Genomic DNA, 18,386 nt, shown 5'->3' on the forward strand with positions numbered 1-18,386 from the left:
CTCCACCTCGCTACGCAACTCCAGCTGCTGCAGCCGGGGAACTGGGGTGGTGAGCTCTTGGGCATTGCTCTGAAGGACAGTCGGGATGCAGTATTGACCGCTGCACTGGGGGAACACACCAGCAGGTGTTCTCGGGGTTGTTCCCCACTTGATTCATTTACTGTCCCTTCTTCTGTATGATATTAGAGACTACTAAAACACAACATTCGTTGGGAAGCAGGAGGTAAGCAGGAAATTCATGGGAGATGCTGGAATTCCCTAGCGACTTTTATTTTTTGTTAAACGAAACAAGGAATTCCAATCAAATGCCCCAGTTTAATACCTGAAGCATCACCAGGACCCCAGAATTACAACCCCAGACAGACACCACCCTGGGCACGGCAACCTGCCCTTCACTGACACACACCGGCAATTAGTAATGCTGCCAAACTGCTCTGAATCATAATCTGTGAAACAAAAAGATATTCAATGAATCAGGTAGGTAAACTGTCTTGAGATTTGTTTGTGTTGACAAGTTTTTCTGCTGGTACAACCCACTTTTAGAAAACTTCCAAATTCATAATGGGTAAATGAATTTCAAGCCATTTTTTAACCCAGCTACCTTTAGTAAGTGGTTTCACCTGACTTTGCACCAGGTAAAGAAGTACAATTTAACACCCAGAGAAGCACATTTTCATGCCACTGAAAAATTATTAGAAGTGTGTGCATTTGGTAACTGTGATTGTTTTTGTAACTAGATGCCATGATGGAGAATTTCAGAGGTACACATTTTATAAGTGACATTGAAAAAAATAACCCTTTATATTTTTATTTTTAATTAGGCATCTCTAAAGGAGGTACACTCCTGCTCTCTTTCTGAATGTGACATTAGCACATTATTTTTGCTTTTGCTTTTGTATTTGGGGAGAAGCAGTTATTAGTTTTCAGTGGGGGTCTAGTCAGCAAAATTGTGATACTGTGTATTTTCTGAACATGATGGTATTAGGTGTATTCCTGATTGATTTCTTCAGGAAATTCTTACTTTATTTAATGAAATAGTTTTACTTAAGCTGAATTTTGGAAAAAAATCTTGTTATTAGTACAACAAATAATACCTAGGAGGTCTGCCTTTAGGCTTCCACTGGGAAGAGATTTTATTAAGAGACTCCACAGCATCTTTTTTGCTGGGCTGTTTCTCTATAATGGTAGGTGTATCCGTTTGTCTGTCTTTAAGCCTGAGAGGGTGAAAAAGCTGACAGGTGTGATCAGATAAAAGGTTAAATCTAGCTGAGGTAGAATAACATGACTATGATGATCACTTTACAGGCTTTAACTGTGCTCTACAAATTTAAAAGACTCTTTAGAAGTTCAGCAAGAGCCAGAGCTAAGAGATGATGTTCAACAGAGCAAGGTATACTCCAGAATATTTTTCCTCTAGTGTTTTTATCTGGCAATTCATTCCCCATGGGCTTTTTTTTTTTCTCCTGTAGAAAGACCAGAGCAGTAGAAGTCTTTAAAAAAGTAGCAGTAGGTAGTAGTAGTAACAGAAAGACTCAGTATTATAGTTTTCAAGCTGTATGCTATTTCTGTGACACACTTATTTCTGAAAACGCAGATTTCAGCACACAGCAACCACAGTGCTTTTTTGATCTGTAAATGCTTAAAACGTAAAGACACACGTGGAAAATATAGACAAAGCAGAGCAATAAATTACACCCAAGCCATGCCTTCTAGTTTTGACACATTTTTAAACTGCATTCCTGATCTGCTGCTGAACAGGTATTTATACCCGCTTGCTTACCAAAAAAAAAAAAAGAGACTTTTATAGCAATAAGACCTGTGCAAACCTGCAACCGGAGATGCAGAACCTGGGAGGGGGGAGGCCAGGAGGGGAGCATCCCTACAGCAGGACAAGATCCCCAAATGGGGGGACAGTGAGTGTGTGTGTCCCCCCCCCCATCCCCGGTGCCCCCCTTCATCCCAGGGGGGGCGGCCCGGGCTGCAGCACCGCCCCGCTACGGGCGGAGCGCGGCGGCTGCGGGGAGTCCGCCCGCGGGAGCGGTGGAAAGCATCCCTCGGTGTTATTTCTATTAATTAATTAATTTTTTTTAAATTTTTATTTAAAGGCTCTATTTATTCTCCCCCGCCAGCCCGAAGTTGGATGTCTTCTCGACCCGCCTGGGAGGGGAAAAAAGAGAAGGGAGAGGTGAACCCCCACCACATCCAACCCACGGAAAGTAAGCGCTTTGCTGGGCGGAGGGGGATCCGCGGAGGCAGAGGAGGATCCGCAGGGGCGGAGGGGATCCGCAGGAATAGAGGGAGATCCGTGGAGAGGGATCCGCGGGGGTGGAGGGGGATCCGTGGGGGTGGACGGCCGGAGAGCAATCGCTTTCCCACGGCCGGTCACGCCTTGGAGATTTGGGGGTGAAGGGGGTGCAGCCCGGTGGGTGCCGAAGCTGGGGGTCCTGCGCTTCGCAGGTCCTTTGCCGAAGACTTAAGTGTCTTTTTTGGGGTTGTTTTTCCCCCTTGGGTTGCTTGGGATGCTGGATGCAGGTGGGTTTTTAGTCCAGTTTTCTCTGTTCCCCCCCCACCAGCTCCCTCCTAAATAAGTGTAAAAAAAGTTTGCGAAGGAGAAATCACGAAGGGAGATTGGGTGGCGAGGTTTTGGCTTGATGCAAAGTGGAAGGGTCGGGTAGAGCCGGGGGGTGCTCGGTGGTCCCGGGGCTGCAGCCAGCAGCATCTCGGCCCTTCTGCACAGCTTGGGAGCAGATCCGTCTTTTACTGTTAGCACCAATATTTTTGTGCAAAAAAAATTCCTCCTCGCACACAGGAGGGGTTGCCTTAACTTTTACAGTACTATATAAAAGTAACTTTTCTTTCAAAAGCAATTTTCTCACGCTGTTGTAGCACACTGTTAGAATTTTCCCTCGAGTGAGTGGTACAGCTTCAAACATGTCAAATAGGGGTGGACTTCATCCCACGTATTCTGCACTTACGTTGTTCTCCTTTTCCTGTTTGTCTTTTTCATGAATGTGAATACCTAAAAGTAAGTTTGTAAGTCTGCATGCCAGAGGTTCTCCACAGTTTTGGGAGCTGGGAGATACGTAAACATCTGGAGCCTCCTCTCTGTCTTCTAGATTACTTCTAAAGACCTACCTCTGGGTCTCTTGACATCTCACAGTGTGACTTAGGGTATGGAAAAAATAGTCCAAGAATTTTGTCTTCAGTGTAGCAAAGCTCACCTCAGTCCCCTCATCTTTCAACTGTGTTTGAAAAAATTATTTCAGGTGATACCTCTGGTTGTGGTTGCTCGCTGTTAAGAATAATTCAGTTTCTGATCTGGAAAACAAGGTTTAGTATAAAAACTTAAAAATATAGTATTCCTGCCATAATTCTGGCATCAGGTCAAAAAATTGATTCCTCCTTCATAAAATTTCAGCTGGGAATGTCTTTGAAATGGTATGAAAATTTTTTAAATTTTAACTTTTCAGTAGAAAGCTACGTTCATAAATGAAGGAAAATCACCATTTAAAATTTGATTTTAATATGAACTCAACAGCAGGCTGATTAAGGCTGTGTGCTTATAAGGTTTTTTTATAGCTCCTCGACATCACAAGAGAATAATGTAAGTATAACGTAAGGGTAAGGTAAATTTCTTAGCAAAATTATTTCAAAGTTTGATTTTATTTATTTTACGCAATTTTATCAGCTGTTAAATATTGAAAGTGAATAAAGCACCATCTTTGGCATGTTGCACAACTTTGCAAGGGAAGACAGTAAAGAAACTGCCAATTAGAAATAATGAATGAATTCATTTAAGAAAAAAACCCAAACAATCCTAAACCCTTAAAGCTAATATGTTCAATAAGTGAGTACATATTTTGGGGCAAAGTGAGAAAAAAACCCCAGCTTCTCTGGTGTAGGATACTCCTCAAACTAATGCATGGTGGCAAGTGCAAAAAGAAGCCTTACACTCTCGGTATTAATGCCTGTGTTCCCAGAAGCTGATATAACATCTTTTGAAACCTTTTTTTTCCAACAGACTGCTTCAGAGAAAAGTGCAAGCAGTGATGGGTGTCTGTTTTGCTGTATCTTTAGATTACTACTGTCAGAACCAGTTAACAGATGAAGCATTTAATAACTGGTGACGTTAAATGAACTTTTGGCCTGTTTCACCTGGCCATATGTTTTGTATCACTTTAGGTACGTTTTCCATTCCCCATCAAACAAATTCAAGGAGACAAACTGGATGCTCGTTTATTTGTTTTGAATGCAATTGTAGGTTTTATTGGTTTTTTTTTTTCTTTTTTAAACATTTTTTGAGAAGCAGAATTGGCAGAATTAGATAGAGTCCAGTCCTGCAAGCTCCTGAGTTTGCTAGAAATTAGAAGGGTTTGGGATGTCCTGCTAGATCATGAAGACCTGGGGAGCGCAGTGTCACCTGTAAGACAGGGCTGTCAGAGTTGCAAAGGAAACTCTATTAAACTGAACTCTCTGGAGAAAAAAAAAATCAAGTAAACCTCTGAGAACACAAGTCCATCTTCAGGTGTTTTTCAGCAATAATGTGTATTATTCAGTTAAATGCTAACATTAGGTAAGAATTAGACCATTCTTCAAGGGATTTGTATGGGTGTTTAGAAGCTTTATTGAAATCGGAATTTGGCTTGTACTTCATCCAAAGGTGTAAAAAACTTAGCACTGTATACCTGAGCTACTAAGCTCTCCAATAAGAGACTTAGTCCCACACAGCCCAAATCTTCAGCCGTTTTCCTATGCAGACCCCTGTCTCTTAAGATCACCCCAAACTTTTCAAAGCACATCTTTGTGTGTCCTTTTTGTCATCTTTTGATTTCAAGTGGCCGCATAGCTTCACCTTCATGCTGTGTATACTAACTTCTAAAAACATATCTTACACTGAATTGCCAGGGCCTGCTCCTCTTGCCTGGGCGTTAAGGCATCCTTCCCCAGCGCACCAGGGCAGAATTCATCCCACTGGGTAGCGGTCACTGGAGAAATGACCTTGGCACTGGGCTTTGCCTGCATACCTGGTGTCAGACTCCTAAATTTTAGTCAGCTGAATCCCATCCAGGGAGTAAATGTCCTTTTACAAGCACTGTAAATATGAACTCTAAATATGTCTTTAAAAATGTAGCATGTATGTGACTGTGTATAAAAGAGCTACATTTTATTATTTATATTTTGAGCTTAATAGAGATGCGTATATAAAGTTGGTCATCTTTGCTAAGGGGATTATAACCTTTGGCTTTCTCTAACATCAAGGCTGCGGTGCTTTAATGATAACATTATTCAGACCTTTTGTCTGTGATTATTCTGGTGAAGTTAATTCCCACATAGAAACATTTCTGGTGGCATACTATAGTCTTTGCTACAGATTATCTAGGTGTAACCAGTTCAGCTTGGAAAAACAAATTGCATCTGTAACTGAAATTAATCTGCATGTAAATCAGACTTAAGTCTCTTCAGATTTTGAAGCCAGATTCTGCAATATGCTTTGCAGAAGGGAGGAGCAGATAGAACTGACCTTAGTTGCATTCCTCGGTAAACAGTCACATGCAAATAGATTAGGCAGAACTGTCTTTGAAGTGATGGAAAAAGAATAGATTAGTTTGGTAGAAGCTAGGGTGTAAGCAGAATTATTAAAAAAAAAATCTACAAATTATTAATTATTGAGTTTATTTCACTGTTGCCATGGTTTAACCCCAGCCAGCAACTAAGCACCATGCTGCTGCTCACTCACTGCCCCCCTGTCCAGTGGGATGGAAGAGAGAATTGGAAAAAAAGCAAAAACTTGTGGGTTGAGATAAGAACAGTTTAATAGAACAGAAAGGAAAAAATAATAATGATAATAACAATAGTGGAATTATAATAATAATAAAAGGATTGGAATATACAAAACAAGTGATGCACAATGCAATTGCTCACCGCTCACCAACCGATGCCCAGATAGTTCCCGAGCAGCGATCCCTCCAGGCCAGCTCCCCCCAGTTTATATACTGGGCATGACATCACATGGTATGGAATACCCCTTTGGCCAGTTTGGGTCCGCTGTCCTGGCTGTGTCCCCTCCCAGCTTCTTGTGCCCCTCCAGCCTTCTTGCTGGCTGGGCAGGAGAAGCTGAAAAATCCTTGACTTGATCTAAACCCTACTGAGCAACAACTGAAGACATCAGTGTGTTATCAACATTCTTCTCATACTGAACCCAAACCATAACACTATACCAGCTACTAGGAAGAAAATTAACTCTAGCCCAGCCAAAACCAGGACAACTGCACATCCTTTTTTCCTATGAATTCTTTCTTCCTTCTGAAGTTCTCCTTCAGCACAATGCCACCATGCTTTTCTCCTACCAAAAAATAAAGCACAGCTGTTTGCCTTTTCAGCCATACAGTTAGTGACTGAGAAACACTCAGCGTCATTATTTTTTAATGAGTTGTTCTTTTGTTTGTGTTTTGTTCCACTAAACTTTAACTCTGTTCCTTTAAACACAATTATGAGTAAATTTAAAGTGTATCAATGGTTAGTCCCAGTTAGTTTCCTTCTATAACCTGCAACCAGAATTGGACAGGGGATAATATTTTCTTTTTCCAAAATGGTAGAAAGAGGATTTAAAATGTTCTTTCTCTTAGATATGCCACCTGAGACTCTTACCAATCTAAATTACCGTGTACCTCCTAAGTGCGGGAAAAGAGCAGAACGCATCAGCATTTCAGATTGTGAGTGACCTAAAAGTAGAAGGTTTGCAAAGTGTACATAATTTACTCATCACAAGAGGATGTAAAGACAGACTGTGTACATCAGAGTTCAAAACCACTGCAGCAATGAGACATATCTAGCACAGTGACTTTGTGAAAGTAAGAAAATAGTAAGAAGAAATACTTGCTATAAACATTCACTATGACACAAGGATATGGTAAAAGAAAAAAAACCAAACAATCTCTCCGTCTCAGTAATCTCTGAACTCTCATCTTTCCAGTTGGTTAACACATCTTTTCCTATGAGACAATTTCCAAAAAGCAGTGGTTAGGAGTAATACGGAAGATTTTTGAAATGCATGTAATCATTCTAGGAGTATATGACTCCTGAAAGAAAAGTTTTCATGCTTTTTAGTTCAGGCTAAACTTTATACAGATATGTATATATCTATCCATCTTCGTTCTTATAGAAATGTCTGGGCAGAATTTGCCTGCAACCATGCAGAAGGCTGGCTAAGCAGTTACGCATCCACATTAAGCACCCTGCTCTTGCTTCGCGACAGACACACACGTTGTAGTCGCTGCTTGTGGATATACAAGTTCATGTGCGTGGTGGGAGGGAGATGTGAGGCTTTGGGTGTTTGGCTGCTTTATAAATAATGAAGGAGAACATCTGTCCACTGGTAAATGTGGGAGAAGTGAACTTGATATCACAGCTCTGCCAACCTTTGTAAGCACATGAGAGCTTCAGGGACTGCGCTCGAAATTAGTCTTTCTGGGTAAGGAAATTCTTTCTCCTTCTCCTAAAATTTTAATCATTTTAATTAAGGTCTGGCCAAGACTGAAGTTTTGCTTGGTGTGGATTGACTCGATGTGGAGGAAGACACAGTTCTTCCTCTCGGAAGCTGCTGCAAAAGATACGTCTTAACATGCATTTTCTCACCTGAGGAACTTTGCTAGGAAGGTGCAAATAACTTTCTTCATGCTAAACTGTGAGCTAGGAAGAAAAACCTGTTTAGAACAAGGTAATGTCCACAAACTGATTTTTCTGTTGAAAATCAGAGAGAAAACTGGAAAGACTGAGAAATACTTGTTACAGCTCAAAAAGGGAGGAACTGTTATAAAATTAGGTACCTACTTTGGTCTTGGTATGGAAAAAGTTGTTTTGTTTTCTCCTCTATTTTCAGAAGGACACCCACTGTCAGAGGAAACAACGGTAGCTGCCCATTTGCTCTGGAGGAAGAGACCATGCTGAAGCACCTTTTTAAGACATCTTCCATTCTGAGCCTCAAAAAAAGATCATCTAACATGATCCTGGGTTTAACTAACTAAGATGAATTTGAGGTGATTGTTTGCTTGGTTTTGCTGTCCTGGAGTTAGCTGCAGAGCTGACCCCTGGGAAGGCACAGTGCAAGAAAACCCTCCTGTGCTGCAATACTGTATTTCACGCCTGCGTAACCATCCAAGAGGTATCTCAGCTGAGTGAAGATCGCAAGAATCCTGAGATGATTTGACCTGTAATGGAGGGACGCTTCTGGGAAACTGCTGGAGGACTTCTGCACAGGGCATCTGCCGTCTCTGCCCTCACCTATCCCCGTCAAAGTCCGAAATGAACCACTCTTGGACATACAACCTGAGCTTTGGTGCACCTACAGATCCTGCTGAGCCAAGGGCTGGACTCTCACGAAATGGGCACACAGTAGTGGCTGTTTTTCTTGGATTTATCTTGTTTTTTGGTTTCTTGAATAACTTGATTGTCCTCATCCTCTTCTGCAAGTTTAAAACCCTCCGTAACCCAGTCAACATGCTCCTCCTGAACATCAGTATCAGCGACATGTTAGTGTGCATCTCGGGCACTACCCTCAGTTTTGCATCTAACATCCACGGCAAATGGATTGGAGGGGAGCATGGTTGTAGGTGGTATGGCTTTGTCAATTCCTGCTTTGGTAAGGCTTCAACAATAATTGTCTTATCCTATTCTTTTTAACACTGGTACGTGAAGCAACTTGATGAGCTAGCTGATCGCTGCTCAGTGGTAAATAGGAGAATCCTTTTATTGCCTTGTAATGGTCAAACACAAGTGAAATGGATGGTTTAAAACATTTTCACAACAGACTACGAAAGAATAGCACAGATCTGATAAGTGTTTCCTAACGTATCCCATTTTTTGAAATGACTTGTTTTTAAGAGCTAAAAATGGCATCTAGAAAGAGGCAAGCCACTGGAAGGAGCTTGACTAAGTGTGTGGACATATATAATATTTCCCTCTTTTTCAGGAAAATCTGTGCCAACACTAAACTACAGGCCCCTCAGTGCTGCTTCTGTCATGAACAAAGCCTCCTGCCAGTATTCCATTTACCATTTGTAATTATCTATTAATCTATAATATGAACTCCCTCATGTCCCAGATAATGACACTTTTCATCATTAGATGCTTTTTGTTCTCCCCCAAAGCAAAATCTTTATTTTAAAATTACATACTTGCAGATTCAATAGCAAATTAAGTCATAGAATAGATTTGTTGGAAAGAGTCAGTGTGCATCAAAGTTGCTGTAAAACAGTGTTCAGCATTCTTCTCCTGCCCAGACAAAACTTTCCTGCAGCCAGCTTTCACGCTGCTAGATTTAAGTGTTTTAACTGAAAATTATTTTAATTATTAAATAAGATAAAGGAAAAAGTCCCGTTGCCTTAAGAATTACATCACCAAGCAGTGACCCTTTCTGCATTTATTCCTACACTCAAAAAAAGGGTCCACGAAGGCATAAACTGGCCTGTGGGTGCAGATCTAGACATGATCCTTATCTCACCCAGACTGGGGGACCTGGCCCAGCTCCCTCTTGCTTTAGAGCCTCTGGGTCCCCAGGCCAGGACCGAGAACATCCCTGGCTCTTCTCCCGCAGCCCTTGATGTAGAGTCAGGCTGCGGCTCCAAAGCCACGTTTTCTACCCGAATTACAAGCTCTCGCTATTTCCAATGGTGCGGTCGCCGGTACCCTTCCCTTCCTCAAATGTGTGTTCCAGGGATGAGAGTTAACTCAGCCCAGCAGCTTCCCGTGGGAAACTGCTGCTTTGCCCAAAGCGAGCTCTCAGGACTTAGCAGTCTTGTGTAATATAAAAGCACTGAATTTGGCCATCCAAAAATAGACCCCGTTATCAACAGTACCTCGGCTTGTTTTGACCGGCTGGTTTGGGTTTGGTCTGTGCAGAGCAGAACGACGTGTCTTCTCTTTCCACATTTCATTTCTATTTTTGTGAATTTTATGAATTGCAGTATTTCAGTAACTAGTCTTCTCAGGGAGAAAGAGGTTAGGACTGGGTTGTCTCCAGCCTTTGATTTAGCCTCCTTTTTATTATTTAGGGGTGGGATGGGAGAATAACATTTGAAGGGAGGGGGGAAAAAAGGTACTTGTTTAAGGAATTAGAAAAAAAGTATGTGGAAGGTGCCCTTCAAGCCTGCTTCTGTCAGGATACCTGTGTGTTACCACCCTGGGAACCATGGAATTAAAGCAGCAAATGGGTAAGTTTCTCCTGGGGTGACTTGCTTATGGGATAATTCTTCAAAAAGTCAGATCTTCTGTATACATCAGATGGATGGCAAGAGTGCAGATTTCTGTGTTATTCTGATAGCTGTGTTCACGTGAGAGTTTCTGGTATAATTCTTAGAAGTGATTAGATCATCAAGGAACAAGCAAGCAAAGAAAACCACAAAACCCAGAATGCCAAAGGTGACCTCAGCTCCTCTGAGTGGTGTTGGTGCTGTCAGCAGGGTATTTTGGGCAGCCTAAATGCAGGTAGTTACTGAACTGTGCACATGGAAACTTCTCGGGAGAGTGTTGAAAGAATTCTTTTGCAATTCTTTTCTCAAAGTCTTGCAGCGCTCACAACATTTTTTCCTTCACTAGTGTGTATAAAGGGCATACTGAAGAAGTTTGCTTGCAGAGTTATAATTAAAAAATGTTCACTGGAAAATAACATGAGTAAAAGCAAATAATAGTAGGAAGTTGCCTAACATTTATAAGTCTCTATGGATAGATTGTATCTGCCAATAAATATCATTATTCATCAGTTTTTTTGAATTTTTGTACTCCAAAGTGTGCTAAAAAAAGAGCTACTGTAGGTGTGCAGTGTGTTGATAGCTTTTCCAGGACTTCATAGCACTTGAAAACAAAATGCTTAGGTATATGATTTTTTTTTTCTTTTTTGCATTCAAGTGTGTGCTGTAAACATCACAGGCTGAACCAGAATCCATTGAATGGAATGGTGTTGGGGTTTTTTGACTATTGGAAAGTGACATGAGAGAGTAGTGAGCTTTTTATTGAGACTTGCAGGTATTATTCCTCAAAGAAAAAACAAATAGCATCTTATTCATTATATGATTATTTTCTTTGTCTTCTGTGGACTTTGGAAAAATTGTATAAAACTTATCAAAGTGATTCAGAAACTCAGGAGGCGGAAAATCAAGTATATTCTGTGTCATAAGCTGGTGGCTTAAGACCTCACTGATTGGTGCAGTGTAGTTTCAGCAGGAGGATTTTTTGACACCTAGGTAGTCCAGTTTAGATCATAGCCTTTGGCCTGATCACTGTGACTACCTTGTGAGTGGCAAAGCTGATTAGATTTATAAACATAAATGCAAAAGCCACAAAGACCATAAAATACTGTATGAGGCTATGGTGTAAAAGAAGCATGTAAAAACACAGAAATGGCAAAATAGGCTGGCAGGAGAACATTTCTTTGTATTATTTACACTTTCTTGCAATCCCTTAGCTATACCTAAAAAAAAATATATACTTCCTATTCAATAAAAAATTAGCTTACCCTCCTTTGTGCCTCATGTCTGATTTTGGCCCATCAAGGCTAAGAGGGACGGTCCTAATGCTCGGGGTCCAGCATAGAGATGTGTAGTAGGAAAGGTAATTAAGAACTGAAGTTCAACATCAAGCTTTGTAAGAATAAATCCTTCAGTATTCTTATCTGTTCCTTTTTTTTCTCATGGGATAGATCCTATCCTACTAGGATAAACATCAGTATAGGGCCAGGATTTCGGATGATGTTACAGTAAGCTCACTGGCTTCAGTAGAATTGCACTCTCTTGTACCAAATGAAGGCATGTACCTTTTTTTTAAACTGCAGTCTTTTCCTAAATCATGAAGAAATTTTAAGTGGGCAACTAATCCTCATGACTTGGTGGGTATTTGATGATGAGTAGAACACACCTAAGCCAACTTCAAACTGTCAAAATATTTTTAAATGTTATTCTTTCTAAAAAGGCTTCTGAGAAGGACTGTATTTTAGTGTTTTTTGTTTTGTTTTTTTTTTCCTCCCACTTCATTTTGTGATGCTATGAAAACCTCCTTCTTCCTGTTTAAAACCAAATTGAGAGTGAAGGTATTATTCCCCAGGTCTGTGGCCTGGATGAAACCTGAGCCAGTGAAAGTAGGAAGCTGAGATTTGTTTCAAATGTAAATGCATGGTGAGAGACCACTCTTTTTTTCTCTAAAGTGTCTTACCATTTTTAAAATCACGTAACTGTTGCCCTGGGAGGTCATCTGGAAAGCAGATCTGATTCTCCTCCCAGCAATATTGACAGTGGAATGTACATCGATGTCACTTACTGTGGAATCGAGCTGTAAGTTCTTTACTGGGCAATCCATTGCCTACCCCAGGCACTTAAAAACCATGACCCAAGAACCAGCACCAGGGGGTTACTATGGGCACAATGGAAAAAAATACGGACAAAGTGTAGGTGTTTGGTTTATTTACTTGCTGCTTTCCACACGTCTGCTTTGTGATTTCAAACCATTCACAGAAAGCAGACGTTTTAGAAGCTAATGGGAAGTGCAGGTGCTGATCAATAAGCAGATTTTGAGGAGAACATTAAACGTCATGAGACCTGCTATGGAAGTGTAAGAGTTGTTGGGTCTTGATCTGGGAGACCATTAGGGATGGAGCTAGAGGCAGAACAGCATGGGCTGTTCCCAGCGTAAACGATTTTACCCTCGTGCTTGTGCATGTTTGCAGCTCTGTCAAGTAGGTCACAGCAGTGGAAAGTGCACATGTCGCTGAGTTGGGGAAATGGATGGATTTGCTAAATTTGGTCCCATTACCCACCACTTAGCCACGGTTTCACAGGCTTATGGTTATAGATTTAAGCAAACATGGAAAGGGACACAGGGACAGGGTGCATTTTCCCAGCTGAACTCTGAGTAAACTTTGCAAGCAAGCTGAAATAAGAACCGTTACATCTATCATGAAATGATTAAGCATTAGATATTAATTTAGGAAAAATACATTATTTAGTAACACACTGCCATAGAGACCATATATACACAAAGTGCTATGCCATCCTAAGATGAAGTTTGTCATGCAGTTTTGACCATCTCACACGTAATCTCTCCAGTGCCTTATTAAACCCTTCAAATCTGGACAGATAAAAACTTTCAGAAACATTAATCTTTTCCCAAGATACTTGCATTAATGTAGACTGCCCAAACATGTAGGGCAGGCAGAATTTGGGCTCAGATGACTTCTGGAGTTCATTTTCAGAATTGCTACTTTATGCCATGCCACATCAGGATTAAATATTAAATAGATTAATACATATGGGAAAGATGAAGCGCTCTCTGGCTCAGAAACTCTAACACTAGATTCTAATGCCGGAAAATTTTCAAGGCACATCACTAGCAAGGACATTTTTGTGACTGTTGAACTCTTAGCTTGTGCTTTCAGGTGTCTGCTGGTTGTTTTCTCTTCCTCAACCTTTAGGGTAGTTAAAATAGCTGGCAGTTTGCCTAAGAAGTTGATTCCAATCTTTCATTTTAGAAAATGAATTCAGATTAGTGCTGTGGAAAGCGAACATCACTATGTAAGAGGACACAGAAAAGCCTATGCCATGTGTGATTCGAGGCCATGTCTTCCCCCGCGGTGTCCTGTCTGTCCTGGATGCAGAGGGCTGCGTTCTTAAACCTCTTCTAACCCAAGTAAGGCATGTATATGTGTCCTTATGTCCTTTGATAAACCAAGGTCGTATCTGAATAAGGACTTTAAAACTAATCTTTTTAGAAACCCCACAGTACTCAACTATATGGGTAGATAATCTTTTCAGTCACATTAAAGCAGTTATTGATTTATTCCTTTGTAAGCTGCCAGAGGACACGCTGAATGAGAAATGGAGCTGCTCATGATTTTGTTTTAAAGTTCAGCTGCCTTGTGACCTTAAACAAATAATTTTCTTCTTAATCTTTTACCTTGATTTTATATGCTGTGGCTTAGATTCACTGCACTAAACTAAGGTGCTTAAATTTAGAGTACAGAGTTCTAACCTACTGGAAATGCTCTGCTTACGAGATGCAGTCGATACCCCTGGTGAAATGAATGGCTCTTCTGTGAGAAGACACATTTATTTCCAGGAGTAAAGACATAATCTCCCTTGGCTTGATCCTGCAAGAGCTCAAGCCTGAAGTTTTCTGAGCCCTGATAGAGCAAGTACTCACCTCCTAGTGCAAAACCACCCTTAGCAGCTCCTCACCTGCCCACTGAACAGGGATAGCCCCTTCTCCAGTGGGCTTGGGATGGGATTGAAAGTGATATTTCTGTACATAAAGCTGGTAGCAAGCACAACTAATCAGTAATGTTTAGGAAAATGTAGTTCTGCATCAGGCCCCCAAACTGTTCGCTGTTTGAAGTGCGCAGACTCTGTCATACCTGCAGTCAGCCTGATCCATGCAAGCTTTCCCAGGTAGTTGTTCTGTATCAGAAATACTCTGCTGGTTCAAAGAGAGGGGGAAAAAAAGGGGTCTGGCTAATGGGAATAGGTCAAAGGTGCTTACAGTTCCTTTATCTAGAAAAGGACAAATGTTGTCATTACCTAGAGGGCTTTACTTATTTTAATACAGTGTTACAGCTGATGGTTTGCCCTGATATGCATTAGATTGTATAGTAAATGGAAACACAAAAGTACTTATTCAGGAGATATGTAATCTGAATTCCTCTTTGGCATCCCCTCTCTAGGGAAACTGAAGTTAGCCTGCTATTCTTTTTGTTTAAATAGTTAATCAATGAAGTAGTGGTATATTATTAAAAACACTTCTGAGGGTCATATTTACATGGAAAAATGAAATGCTGAACCCCTTAGAGACAGATGGGAATCATCTGACTAAACCCAGACATTTTCCAATCCCCCAGGCTGCTTTTATAATCAATAGAAAAACAAATTTGTACTGCCAGCATGCAAACTGTCTGACGTATTTGAGATATTCTCTTCAGGGGGATATGAGCTACGTCCTACAAGTGCCCCTTTATCTCCACCATCTATGAAGGGAGCCCAAGCTCAGGGGTAAATATTTACTCTGTACCTCCCTGGAGTCATGAGGTGACCATCACAAATAAGTTGCTTATTGCTCCTTTTCTCTTTCTGTCATTTTCTTACTTTTGCTTATAATTCCCTCCCCACTTCAGTGTCCTCTTCCTGGATGCTGGGTTTATTTCTTAGGCTATTTCTCATTCCTATAGGTATTAAACACTGTACAATGTTGAAATCACTTGGAATAGTTGTCCAAGAGTGGGTATTTGGAAGACATCTGTTGTGTTTCCATGAAGAGGTGCCCAAGTCCTCTTTCAGAGCTTGAGATCCCACATTCATCATGTAGGGAAAATGCTGTCTGCTCTTCTTACAGATAATTTATAGAGCACAAGTACTGGGCTTCTGCGCTCAATTTAAGTGCTTGAAACTGGGAGTCAGCTTAGGCAAAAGTTTTGAAAAACCTGATAAAGAAGGAATCATGCCATGCAGAGAAAGTGGAAATGGAAGACCTAATGTCATGCTTTGAATGTTATTCCTTAAATCAGAGACTTCACTCTGGTAGGTGCTTTAACGCTGGTTTAGGATAAGAGAAGGTTTTGCCTTCCTTACAGCAGAGCATCGCCTAAGGTCTCATTCAAATTTCCCATGTTTTTAAGTCATCACAGACCATGGGTGTTGATGCTAACGGTGTGAGGTCAGATCCTGCGGTGTGCGGTTGGTGTCTGTATTACCAGCCACGGGTGCTTCTCCCTCCTCTGGTCTGGGCAGCCCCAGCCGAGCCCCATCTCCACACTGTACTGCAGTGGGACTGGGGGGTGCTCCAGAACCCCCCCACTCCCTCCTCCTCACCCCTCCCAGCTTCCAGCACAGCAGAAATTCAGCACATGGCTCAAACAGGAGCTGGAGGGTGCTCTGAACAGGTCACTGATCCCTCAGTGCCCTCAGCTTGCACCAGCAGCCACGTGTAGGTTGACTCATCGTATTTTCCCTTGGCTGCCATCCTTAACATTTTCTGCTGTGTTTTGGTGTATGATAATCTAAAGCCTATTTTCCTAATGCCTGACCAAAAGAAAACAGCAAAAACCATGCAGAGATATCAACAGTGAAGGGTGGACAGCAGCTTGTGTACATGTCCCTGGAAAGAGGGACAGAAAGACAGAAGAATTCTGTAAGGAAATTGATAATTCCTTTGGCTTTTTTCGTGTGTAGGTAGCTGTACATGTGTTGCTAATTTATGGTCTGTAAAAAATGTTCTGCCCATGCCCCAGGTGTGTTTCTGTGCACATGCAAGTGACTGCCAATTTCTGCCAGTGTTTGATGCTTCCTTATCGAGCAGCCATGCTTGCCCTTCAGTTGCATATTTTTGGCTCTGAGACCTCGCTCTACCTTATGGCCACGTGTTGCAGAGCGCTAAGGACTTTATGCAAGGAGGTAGACAAATAACATCACTTTACATAGAGACCTGGAATAGGAGCTTAAAGGCAAAGACCACATCGGGTTTCTTGTAAAATTATCCTGATGGTGAATTGAGTCTAAAAGGTCATGGCTGTAAGTTGCGTTGGAGATGATGGAAGAGCATTTCTGTCAGCAGGTAAGTTTAATCATTTGCAGTTACATTTGCGGGGCCTTTTCCCTAATCCTGGGTCATGGCGTTAAGCTAGGTAACGCTATGCCTGATGTTGGTTTTCTGTTCCTTTAAGGAAAAAGCAGAAACCAGCTGTGCCAGTAGTCAGGCTGCACACTTGTGAAGAAATATGTCATTAAAATGTAGCTGGCTTTCTGGTCCCTCAGTGGGTAAAATGAAATAAACTAGAACCCAGTAAATAAGCAATATTCAATCCAAAAAACTATATTAGAGAGCAATGGACTTTGCTTGAGAAGGCTATTAAATCATATTCTATTTAACTATGTGTTTAATAATCTCCAGTAACTCCTAAACCCACATGCGTGCTGACACACCTGGACAGAATTCGGTAATTTTTTTGAAAACTTTTAAACTTCATTTGTAGTCTCTGAAGTATACTAGAGAAAGGATATTATCTCTGCCTATTTAAATCCAAGTTATATATCTAATGGCTTTTTCTTAACTGATTACAGTCATTTTCTATGTCCATTTCTTTTTAGGAAGCATTTAAGCGGAATGCTATATCTTCCAGTCTAGTAAGCAAATGAATACTTAGAGGCTTTTCAGTGATAAAAGGGATACAGGACCATTGGCATAGTTCCAAGTAATGACTCAATAATAGGTAATAACTATCAATTTCATTTTTTCCCCTTTTTCTTAGCTGCGGCCAATACTTCATACTTAAAGTAATCCCTAAAGGGTTTTTGGGTTTGGTTTTTTTTTTTTGTTTGTGTGTCTGCCACTTTTCTGATTAGAAATGTCTGTTAAGATGAGAAAATAATCTGCAGTAGTTTGTTAAAAGTGTGTGCTGACATGGAAAAAATAAGTTTCTTCGAAAGCTGGAGCTATCCTGCTTATATTTGTATTTTTGTAGGTATCAACAGTAGCTGAGAAATGGTTTCTGAAACCAGAGTAAGTGTCTAACAAGTTAATAAACTACAGCCTCTATTGATTTGGAGACCACTTATTGTTGCTGTTGATTTCACAGCTAACAGGATTCACCACTTAAGTAATCCAAATGCCTCCTATTACTGGAAGGTTTGTGGGTTGGGTTTTGTTGTGGGTTGGGTTTTTTTTGTTTTAATACCAAGTCAAAATGACCTCTGGCTGCTGTAAATTCTCCCGTAATTGATACAGGCAGGAGGAACATTTGATATTTGCAGACAGCAAATGCAAGGGAGCACCGCTCCAGGCAGCCGCTTCCTTCCCCCTGACATCCCACCATTCCTTCTCCGTGAAGTGTCCCTGTGTTTTGACTCCTGGGTGGTTTGGGACCCGGTTCCCCCTCTCTTTCCCTGTGCTGTGCTGGCCCAGAGTGGGTCAGGGCAGGCAGAGGAGCAAGCGTTCACCCCATACAAGGGGCTGCTCGAGTCCCCTCGCAGCTCTCGGTGGTCCAGACGATAACACCTCTCATCAAGGGCACCTGGGCGCCGTCTGTAAAACTACTATTTTATAACATGTCCTTCAGCTGAAGGTTTCTCACACCAGCTATCAGCATCCAGCTCAATTGCTCTGGGCTATTCCAGCCAACAGGTCTTCCCAAAAATGTGGTAAAATTACGTTACTTCTCCCGTTTGTGGTTTCTTAAACCCATTTCACAGGCAGATGCCAATATGTTGGAGGTACAGTCTCATCCTATGGCCAGATACAAAATTCTGCCGTTCCTTATGAAAGTATAGCAGCCACAATGCAGAAGGCTAATGACTCACCAGGGTAAGCTGTAAATCTTTACATATATTGCACAGTGTTTTATTAGAGGCGGACGTTCA

General features: G+C 41.3%; 1 protein-coding gene across 2 annotated transcripts in view; it reads left to right on the top strand.

Annotated features, from left to right (window-relative positions):
* The first annotated feature begins 1,503 nt into the window (after nucleotides 1-1,503).
* Nucleotides 1,504-18,386, top strand: part of LOC138681898 (pinopsin-like) — a 94,149-nt gene continuing 77,266 nt past the window's right edge. Inside the window, exons 1-2 of one of the 2 annotated variants that reach the window (XM_069770162.1) lie at nucleotides 1,504-2,216; nucleotides 7,880-8,638. In XM_069770162.1, coding sequence (XP_069626263.1) covers nucleotides 8,302-8,638 — 337 coding nt within the window. In that variant the 5' untranslated portion in view covers nucleotides 1,504-2,216; nucleotides 7,880-8,301. Of the gene's footprint in view, nucleotides 2,217-7,338; nucleotides 7,472-7,879; nucleotides 8,639-18,386 lie in introns of those variants that run through there. The other variant, XM_069770160.1, reaches the window with a different exon arrangement.

This window comes from Haliaeetus albicilla, chromosome 25, assembly GCF_947461875.1.
Source record: "Haliaeetus albicilla chromosome 25, bHalAlb1.1, whole genome shotgun sequence".
In the NCBI taxonomy this organism is placed as follows: domain Eukaryota; kingdom Metazoa; phylum Chordata; class Aves; order Accipitriformes; family Accipitridae; genus Haliaeetus; species Haliaeetus albicilla.